The sequence below is a fragment of the Cibotium barometz genome, chromosome 49 (assembly GCF_041138505.1).
Source record: "Cibotium barometz isolate CiBa-2024 chromosome 49, ASM4113850v1, whole genome shotgun sequence".
Classification (NCBI taxonomy): Eukaryota; Viridiplantae; Streptophyta; class Polypodiopsida; order Cyatheales; family Cibotiaceae; genus Cibotium; species Cibotium barometz.
In genome coordinates this window covers 13,754,096-13,764,582 of record NC_141094.1, presented here as the reverse complement: position 1 = coordinate 13,764,582, position 10,487 = coordinate 13,754,096, and the positions used below count along the sequence as shown (strand labels likewise).

At 49.3% G+C, this 10,487-nt stretch overlaps 1 protein-coding gene across 3 annotated transcripts in view; it reads left to right on the top strand.

Annotated features, from left to right (window-relative positions):
- Positions 1-10,487, top strand: part of LOC147610318 (serine/threonine-protein phosphatase PP-X isozyme 2) — an 81,193-nt gene that overhangs the window by 2,379 nt on the left and 68,327 nt on the right. The window contains exons 1-2 of one of the 3 annotated variants that reach the window (XM_086785929.1): positions 1-126; positions 222-342. The exon at positions 1-126 is cut by the window's left edge and continues 424 nt beyond it. The exons of 1 other annotated variant lie outside the window; for it this stretch is intronic. In XM_086785929.1, coding sequence (XP_086642055.1) covers positions 310-342 — 33 coding nt within the window. In that variant the 5' untranslated portion in view covers positions 1-126; positions 222-309. Of the gene's footprint in view, positions 343-10,487 lie in introns of all 3 variants that reach the window. One more of the 3 variants, XM_086785927.1, reaches the window with a different exon arrangement.

The window sequence follows — 10,487 nt, the reverse complement described above, 5'->3', positions numbered from 1 at the left end:
AGCACCAACAATTGATAGCAACTATGCAGACAAATATGTTGTCAATTCTCCCTACAGTGGCGTAACAAGGTCAGAGTTCCCTCACCGTCCCAACCACCACTGTTATTCGAGCTCAACCAAATTTTAGTAAGTATGACAGTAAATGTGATCATTCTGCAGTTATGCAGTTTAGTCATCAATTTGTGGCGTATTTTGCTTTGGCTAAGCTTTCAACCAGGCAGCACCTCAACTCTCCGGCGAAGCAATTACTTGGTGGCAACATTGGTCCAGTCTACATGTAAACCTGACCACAGGGGCTCCTCAGTATGTATGGAACACCTTTGTGTCCGACCTCAAAAAAAGGTTTCTTTTTTTCCCAATATATGATCAACCTTGACGATGAGTTTTACAAACTTTTCCAAAATTGGTCTCCGGCACGGACATACTCTTAACAAAGTTATCATGTCAACACATCAGCTGGGGATATCCGCGGAGGATAAGTTGAAATAGTTCATTAGGGGGTTGGATATGAACATTAGGTTCACCATATGTAACTTTGAGCCACAATCATATGATAGGGCTCTTACGCTGGCTTGAATCAAGAGATGCTGCTGAAAGGAGGTAAGCCCAAGCAGATCAGTCTAGCTCCAAAACCAGTGCATCCACTACCATCGGGGCTGCAACAAACTCTGCTTGGATAATCTGGTGTGGGACTGATGGTTTGCTGCGGATCATACGGGAGAACATCATGACCTGGGGCCTCTCAACTCGTTGCCAATCCTCATCGAATAAATCTTGCCCCTAGAAGGCTGCTCCATATATCAAGGTTAGTGTGACGAGGGTGTTAAAAAGCCAGCCCTTCGTCTGGAAATGTGTCTGGAAGCACTGCCGCTCAAGTAAGCTCAAGGCTGCATATCCCCGCGTCACTCTGGGCTCTTGGAAATGTGTCTGGAAGCACTGCCGCTCAAGTAAGCTCAAGGCTGCATATCCCCGCGTCACTCTGGCATGTGTTGCGGGAACCATGGTAAAGTGTGGGCCACTGAAAGTGACACCAAGGTAGACATAGGATGAGACAATCTCCACAAGATCCCCTCTATATGTGGATCTCCTCTATATGTGAAGCTCAATCTAGATGTGACGGGGCGAGAGGTATTGAAGACCATTACCTTGGTCTTACCAAGGTTAACAGAGAGGTCCCGTTGAGTGCAAAAGTCATGTAAGGCATCCAGCTGTCTCTGAAGCCCTTCGGCTGAGTCTGAGAGGAGGATGATGTCATATGCATAAAGTAGTATGGGGATCAATATGCCTACCAGTGTGGGACCAGCTCTGCCTAATCCATCAATGAAGCTCGAGATCTCATCAATGTAGAGGCCGAAAAGAGTGGGTGATAGAGGGCAGCCCTGTTTCACCCCAATGCTAGAAATCTCCTGTGATGTACCTCTTGGGGCTCTCACTCGTCCGGTGATGGACTCATAGAGGGCGATGATGCTCCAAACCATGTTAGATGGGACTCCGATCTCCTGTAGACGGTGTAGGAGGCGGGCTCGAGGTACAGTATCAAAAGCTTTGCGGAAATCCACAAAGCAGCAGTAAATCCTCTGATGTCGTGCTCTGCCCTCCTTGATGATGGCACAGAGGGTGAAGATGTGGTCAAGGGTAGAGTAGCTCCTCTGAAAGCCAGCCTGCCTGAGGCTCTTCATCCCTAGCTCTCTACAAATGAACTGAGCTCTGTCTCTAGCACTGATCCATAGAGTTTGGTCAATGTGTGGCCAATCATGATCGTCCTGTAGTTATTAGGATCAAGTGGATCTCCGGCTTTGAGGATGGGGGTGATGGTGTTGGTGGACCAAGAGGGTGGAAATCCTTCACAAAGGGCTCTATTGAACATGTAGGCTAGTAGGGGCGCCAGGGTATCATCGGCATTCGAGATGTACTCAGCAGTGAGTCCCTCATGATCTTGGGCTCGCCCATTGCATAGTCTACGAATGGCCTTGAGGACCATGCCCTTTGTGAAGAAGGTGGAGGTGGTGGGGGTAGGGGTGGCTGATGGGGGATATGATAGAGGGAGCGTGCATAGGAGTGCCATGTGTCCAGGCAGGTGATAGGTGTGGGAGGGCAATGAAGGCCTGTCTGTTGGTGGCATCAGGGAATCTAATGATGAGGGGCCGCTCTCGTGTCATATCCTTGCCTGCCCTCCATGTATCTGCAAAGGGGGAAGCGATCTCGTCCATTCCTAGCATCTGGCAAAGCGTCATGGCATCCTCTGTGGGGGAAGTCCCTGCCTGTAGCCCCCGTACTCGCACATGGAGAGCCCTATCCTTCCTGTGTTTCTCCTCCTTGAGAGTCGCATGTATGATGCTTTGTCAGAATGCACAACTGAAGTCAGCCAGGGTTGTACAGCAGGTCGGGTATCAAACATCTAGTCGGCCAGCAAAAGGAGATAGTTGACAACCCTCCCACACCCAGAAAAAATGGGAAAGAAATACATGGAAGTGAGGAAAAATGGGGACACACCAAAATTGGGCGAGCACACCCATTCAGAGGCCCTGACATAGTGTACAGATAGGAGATGACTGCTAACACCCCCTCTCATTTCCTGGATGTGGAACCAACCCCAGTGAGCTGGAGTGCCGCCGGAGCATAGCCTGAGGTAGAGACTTCGTGAAGAGGTCCATTGCATTGTCTTCCGTCGAACAATAAAGAAGCAAGATGTCACCAGCCAAGATCTTCTCACGAACAAAGTGAGATTGTATCTCTATGTGCTTGGTCTGGGCATGGAAGACCGGGTTCCAAGCAATAGCGATACAGCTCTGGTTATCGCACTGGATGACCGTGGGCTCCTTCTGTGGATACCCAATCTCGCCAAGCAACCTCCGTAGCCACACAACCTCGCAAGCAACACCACAAGTAGCCCGGTACACTCTGCCTTTGTCGATGACAAGGCAATAGTTGGCTGCCTCTTGCGGGAGTGGATGACTTCTTGGGATGAAATTGGTCATGCAACCTAGCGAAACGCAAGAGTTGGCATTCACACTCATATAGGTTAGGCATAGGCTCTAAACTAATGGTCTGTGTGACAAAAGTAAAGAAGCTAGGAGGCAACTTGTTTAGAAGAGTGATAACCTGATCTTCTTGGGACTTGGCAGAGCCAGTGGTGGCAAACTCAGCGTTAGGGCGCCGATATTCAGCAACTTTGACGGTTAGGTCATCCCCTTCTTTGATAGAGAAAATTTGAATTTGATGCTCAAGATCAAGGCGACGCGTACGATCACGTGCGGCATATCTCTCGGCGAGGTGTGCCCATTTGTCAGAGACATAGGGGAATTGCTGAAGTTGAGAATGGAACTCGGGCAAGATACCTTGCATGAGCTCCACTATAGCAGTGGCATTTCTAGCCTCCCAATGGCTGATGACGTCAGGAGGTACTAGGGAAGGGTGGGGTTTTGGTTCAAGGCCCTTTACGAGGTTCCAGGAACCTTGGGATGTGAAAACTTGTTCCATAAGATTAGCCCAGGTTGTATAATTAGACCCGTTAAAACGAGTCTTTTTTGTGAAAGCATTTCTGGACATGGAAACATGAAAGGAAGATGGTGGGGGAGTCTAGGAAGGCTGGTGGCCATATCCAGAGTGTAAGTGTTGAGGAGAGAAACCCGACAGTCCACCAAGACCAGGCATGGATGAAGGACCCGTCGAGGGTGCTCCATAAGATGGAATCAAGTTTTGGGTACTCAACATAGGAGGAATACTAGGTTGAGGTACGAACCCAGGAGAGGGCACATAATTGGGAAAAACACCAGTGCCTGAGATGGGTTGGTAAACCACTTGATACCTTGGAATGCTGGGTGAGACCGCAGTGTCAAAGGGCGTCGTGTTAAAAGCTAACTGGGATGGGTAGACACCATACACAGGACCCAGAAGAGGAGTAGGCAGTGATGACTGCATGCCAACACTAGTAGGAAGAGGTATGGGTTGGGAGGGAGGGTTTTGAGTTTGAATTTGGAGAGTATTCCATAACACATAGGAGTTGGAACAGAAAGTGAACCAGAGGAGAAGACAGTGTTACCTCCTTGAACACCGGAAGTCGGAGATTGAGTTATACTCCTAGACCCTTCTCTATTAGGGTTCACAGAATGCCAGGGATCGAGGGTAGTTGATGGTACCGTTTGTTGAACCTGTGCCACAGAAGAAGAAGATACCCATGCAGAGTTAGGAACATACGTACTAATAGGCACATACGAACCTGATGCGGTCACCGACAGAGATGATCATGGATCTCCGAACGATCGAGGAGGTGCGTGTCCTTCCTGAGAAAGAGTCCAGTTTGTCGGCTAGAATGAGAAGCAGAGCTCTCTGGTTGAGGTTGAATACCTGGGTCCAATATTGGCACACTGGCTGTGGGCATGTATCCTCCTCTGGAAGTAATGGCTGATAAGCTTGGAGAAGAAAAACCATACGCCAAGGGTGAAGAGGGTGAGTGGGTAAAAGTAGGCTGGTCGTCTCCCGATGAAAGACCTCGAACGCGGCTCTCCAGTGAATGAGGAGTTCCATCCTCTGTGTGATCTATATCGGAATAAGGGGAGTCAGTATCCGGTATGAAAAGCTGATCCTCCGGAATCGAGTGTAGACGATCCATGGTGTGTTCTTTCTAGGTCTTCGATCCTTTTGCTCACGATTGCTCTGATACCATGTGAGGGCAAAAGAGACCAAAGGACCAAATATATGAAAGATCAGAGTAAAACACACAATATGCAATGGTGACGTGAATATAAAAGATGAAGTCTAGTACAAGAGCTCTATGTGAGACTCCGGATAAGCAGAAAGAACTTGTCATGTGCATCATAGATGCCATGGACATTTTCAGGGCTAAATCCAGAAGAGGCAGCCAGATAAAGAGTAGAACCAAGATGATAGAGCATAGAGCACTTGTGGCAGTGTAGACTGGAAACAGGCGTGGAGAGCAAGCTGAAGATCAGATGGCTGTCGGCTGCAGGACAGGTGGAGCTGGCTGCAAGAAGGGACTGTCGGCTGCACCAGAAGACCAGGCAACTGAAAAGCGCATCATGACATGCATCAGGACCAGTCGGCTGAGTTAAATAGCATTTAATGCATTTAAGACTACCATTTGTCCAAGGGACATATAAAAGGAATCAAGTGCTCATCATTGAACTCGTTCACTCCCTCTAGGGGTTTGAGTCATTAGGGGTTATCTAGGTAGTAGGACTGTTTTGGTGTATTCCACCTTTTCAAGAAGGCAGCCTAGGGCTGCAGACAAGTACCTTTTTGTACCATAGAATATACTGAATTTCCAGCACTTCTCTCTCTCTCTACTCTCTCTCTATATCTCGTTTTGCATCAGATGGTTTCCAAGAGTGTTTAGGGCTGAAAGAAGATTCCCAGAGCTTCCGCGTGTTACAGAACTGCTGTCCCATAAACTGCGATTAACAAAGCTGGCGTGACCCTGATGAAATCACCGATATAAGTGCTAAAGCAAACGCCGAAGACCACTTGATGTATACGATGAAGTGAGTCTGATGTAGGCGATGTAGTCCAGCAGCAGTAGATGTTAACACTGCAGTTGCCCTGATGAAGGTGATGAAGTCAGCCTGATGATGCAGGAGAACCTGATGTAAGCTGCAAAGGTGTTGTTAAGAGGCTGATGTAGGCGCCCAGACCAAAAACAGTTAACGCTGCTCATAAACTGGCTGTAGGTGATGCAGCGTGGGAACTGGCTGTAGGCGATGCAGCATATGGGCTGGCTGTAGGAGATGCAGCGAACTAGCTGGCTGTAGGCGATTCAGCGAACCTGCCGGCTGTAGGTGACCTGTGTATCAACTGCAGGAGATAGCGATGTAGTTGTGAGGCGACCCAGGCACAAACGTTGAAGCGCTGATGTGAGGCAAAACGCAGATGCGCCTGGTTTACGTGGGTTGGTCCTACGAGAACAAGCGAATGGTCTCATATTTATATGAGAATTGAAGTGGCCAGCATAGAAGTTGGCTGAACAAAGAAGTCGCCCCTTTTTGGGCTGCATGTTTCAGGTATATTTTCACACGCAGCGCATCCACATTCAAGTGGCCAAACCGAAAGTGCCACAAATCACCAATCTGAGAACTTGTCAAAGAGGAGAGTGCAGAGAGTTTGTATTGACCATTCTCCACTCCGCCTTATGAAACAACCTGACCATTCTCGCGGTCCCATAGAGCAACAGAATGCTCTTCAAACTCCATCCGGAAGCCAGTCTTGCACACCTCATACACTGACGATAGATGAAAACCAAGTGTGGAGACGTAAAGAACATGAGAGGAATGTTTCCCCCCTCTGCCATCGGTAATGATCTCCATCCGGCCCTCATTGTGAATCGGTATGGTGGAATTGTCGCCAATGAAAATGAAAATGCGACCTAACTGCTATTTCAGATTTTGAAAGAAGTCACGAGAAGGAGTCATGTGCCTGGAAGCACCACTATCAAGAATCCATTCCCGAGTATTCTTGGCGGTGAAGCCAACTGCCTCCTCGCTTGAAGAAGATGAAGCATCGGTGTTCAATATCTCCAAGTGCACAAAGGTTGGAGTCTTTGCAGCTGAAGCTGAAGAATCAACACTCTTCCCAGTCCGCTTGCGACACTTCCTCCAATAGTGGCCTTTCTCGCCACAATCATTACAGGTCCTCTCGGCCTTCAGTTTCTCTCGGTTCGAATAGGGCTTCTGCTTAGAAGACTTCTCCGATGAAGACTTCCCTTTGTCCTTGTTGTTATGGCCTTTCGACTGTTGGCTAGTTAAGGCCTTAGAACCTCCGCCCTGTGGAGGGTTCGTGAATCGCTCTTCCTGGTCCAAGACCATGGGCACAAGCTCCTCCCATGTGATGGTGTTGAGCTTGCCACTGGTGATCAAAGAGGAGTAAAAGGTTGAGTACTGAGAGGGTAAATGTGACAACAACGTTATGGCCATATCCTCTGTCGATATCTCTTTCCCTGCGTGGAGTTTTTTCTGCTGAAGAGCCTGCAGCTTGTTGATGTGCTCTCACATCGTCGATGACTTTGCAGGATTCATTACCTGCATCTGAACTTCCAAGGAGATTCTCTTCATGGGTGATACCTTGTTGTAGAGAGAAGCCAAATGTTGCCAAATCCCTCTGGCCAGCGTCATATGCTTTATGTGATTGATCACCTGTGGTGTGCAATGGAGGAACAGACTCGGGCATTAACACGATCCCATAATTGTGCCTGTGCCTCCTGTTCCTTCCGAACAGAGGGTAAAACTCCCCTTCTTCCAACTCTGGCTGTGGAACCCCAACAACAATGAAATTAGCCAAGTCATAGGACTGCAAAACAGATTCCATCATTACCTTCCATATGCCGTAGTTGTTCCTGTCCAACTGACGGTCCACCGGGAACGTGGGGAGTGTCGGGATCTTCACGTGCTTCTCAGCCATCTCAAGCAAATCTGCCATCTCAAGGGTTAACAAGGTCTTGTGAAGGGAGGGTGGGTGGGAAAAAAGAAGAAGAAGAGGATGCAAATAGATTGCAAGGTGGCTGTCCAACGGTGATGGCCGTCTTCTACCCGATCTCCAAAGCCCGTACAACCCAAAACAATCTCCAATTAGCACCTCAATGAGCAAACCCTCGACGTCCCACTGTCTCCAAGCTTCAAGCTACCTGGGGCTCTGATACCCTGTCAGAATGCACAGCTGAAGTCGGCCAGGGCTGTACAGTAGGTCGGGTATCAAACATCTAGTCGGCCAGCAAAAGGAGACAACCAATAGCCCTCCCACACCCAGAAAAAATGGGAAAAAAATACATGGAAGTGAGGAAAAATGGGGACACACCAAAACTGGGCGGGCACACCCACAACAGAGGCCCTGACATAGTGTACAGACAGGAGATGACTGCTAACAGCTCTGTGGGGGTTTGTGCTGCTTCACCACCTCCACCCAATCCTTCTTAGTAGTCTGCAGTTCTTCTCGCAGCTTTCAATTGCTCCAAGTCAGTCCTTAGACCCTCTTAAATATCCAGTTCCCCTTCCTCCACTGTATGGTCCTTGACCGCAGCCTTTAGAGAGAGAGAGGGAGCGAGGGAGGGAGGGAGGCAGGGAGAAGAGGACAGTAGTATTGGGTCCGGAATACCCTTTGTAGGGCACCCACCACGAATGATGTATTTGCTTTATTAGAATGATGTAAATCTGTAAATAAAGATTGGTTCTTGACGTGCACTTGTCACCTTGGTTGGAGCACTCCCCATGGCTGTCCTTGCCCTTGGAATACACCTGTCCTTTGTGAACTATGAGATGATATGCCTGATTTTTGGCTGGGCTATTTATACCCCAAAGTACTGTTGGTCGGCTAGCTCTTTCAGGGGTTGGCCAGTTCAGAAAATCCCCAGGACCAGGTCCATGCCAAAAATCCATTTTTTCAGTGTTTTCACACTTTATGATCCGGTTGGGCCCTGGCCCTTATGCGCATCAACCTGGCTGCATGGGCATGTCAGAATGCGCAGCGGAAGACTAATGCATGTAGGAGACGCATCACCATCGAGCTCCACGAACACCCCCAACGGGCGCTGTAGCATCCCTGTTAACATCTCCCGGTGAGCTGCCTCCCAAAACATCGACCGGAGGAGATGATTATGACAAGGTGCCACCCTAGCCTATATATGGCTCTTCAACTTCCCATGCTTCCACTTATGGGCATGTCAGAATGAGCTGCGGAAGACTAACGCACGTAGGAGACGCATCACCATCGAGCTCCACGAACACCCCCAACGGGCACTGCAACATCCTTCCACCGGGCTCCCATCTCCCGGTGAGCTGCCTCCCAAAACACCGGCCGGAGGAGATGACTATGACAAGGTGCCACCACACCCTATGTATGGCACTTCAACTTCCCATGCTTCCACTTATGGGATAATCCAAGGCATGCTCTAGCCATAGATCACAAGCTCGAAATCGCCAACCTTCCAACACCCTCCCTCGATTCGAGCTCCGCAAGCCACCGAGGCACGAGGGGGTCGCCCAGGACCACACACGCCTGAGCCGCCTAGGAACACACGCGCCTGGGCTCTGATACCATGTCAGAATGCCGAGCGGAAGACTAACTTACGTAGGAGACACATCACCACGAGCTCCACGAACACCCCCAACGGGCACTGCAGCATCCCTCCACCGGGCTCCCATCTCCCGGTGAGCTGCCTCCCAAAACATTGGCCGGAGGAGATGATTATGACAAGATGCCACTCTAGCCTATATATGGCTCTTCAACTTCCCATGCTTCCACTTATGGGATAATCCAAGGCACCTTCTAGCCATAGATCACATGCTCGAAATCGCCAACCTTCCAACAGGGCAGCCCCCATGCTTGGCGGACTGGGTTGGCAAGGCCCCTGGGGCCTATCGATTGCCGGGCCAGGCCCCTTCGGCTGGAGGACAGCCTGCCTAGCCCCGTCTATAGGCTGGCAGGTAAGGCTTGGGGCCTTCTTGGCCCCGTGGGGTGGCACAAAGCCTGCCCTTGCCTAATCAAGAGATAGAATCTCTCTTCCGGGGTAGCCCTAAGGGCTGGACCCCTTTCTACATGCAATTCCTACATGCTTCTACAGATGTTTGGTGTTTGGTTCTAGAGCCAACACTCAGATCATCTGACATCATTCCAGAGGGAGACTCATAGTACGGACTGGCACTGCTTCATGTGCAAGACAATGCACACCTGGTCTCGGATGCGTAGAGTGGAACCCCGACTAACTCGTCCCAGACTAGGCTCACATGCGACCAATTTCCACTTCAGGTCCTGCACCTTCTTGTTCAGATATGTCCGTGGCATCCAAGTGCAGGATGCACGTAACATCGTCCATATGCCTTGCCTTTGCCTGTAACTCTCCAAACTTGTGCAAGTAGGTGTCAAAAGACATGGTCTTCATATTGAACCCAAGCAATAGGCTTGTTCCGAAGCTTTCTCCACCATGACAAGGCTTTCCCTTTTAGGAGGCCCTGCACCATCTGAATCTTCCAAGCATCGTGGAGAGGACGGAACTCAAAATGGACATCAACTATGCATTAACCACTTCTTGAGTTCTCTCCTTCTTCTCCTCCGAAAAGACCTCTAGGGTGAAGAACGGAGTGATTTGCTGATGCAATACAGTAATCTCTTGTCAGAGATTAGCCATCTCCCTGCCCAGGTTCCTTAGGGTAGCGACATCGGCTCCAAGTTTGTGCATCTCGCTGTCGAAATAAGCCTTTTCCACCACAATTATCTCCTCGTCTTTTACCATGATGGTATGGTGGCCAAGCTTAGTATCATGGCTAGGTTCCCCTACATCTGCCCCTATATCTTCCCGTTCCCGCTCATGATATTATTGGTAAAGGAGAGGGGTTGGGGTGTTGACATGGATATGAGAGATGGAAGAGAGAAAAAAGAAAGGGTATATCTTTGTTACTGCAAAAAGAAAGGAAGAGTGATACGTGCCGATTATGAATTTTCAGTAAAGGAAGGGAAAAATTACAGTACTCTAGGTAAAATCTGAG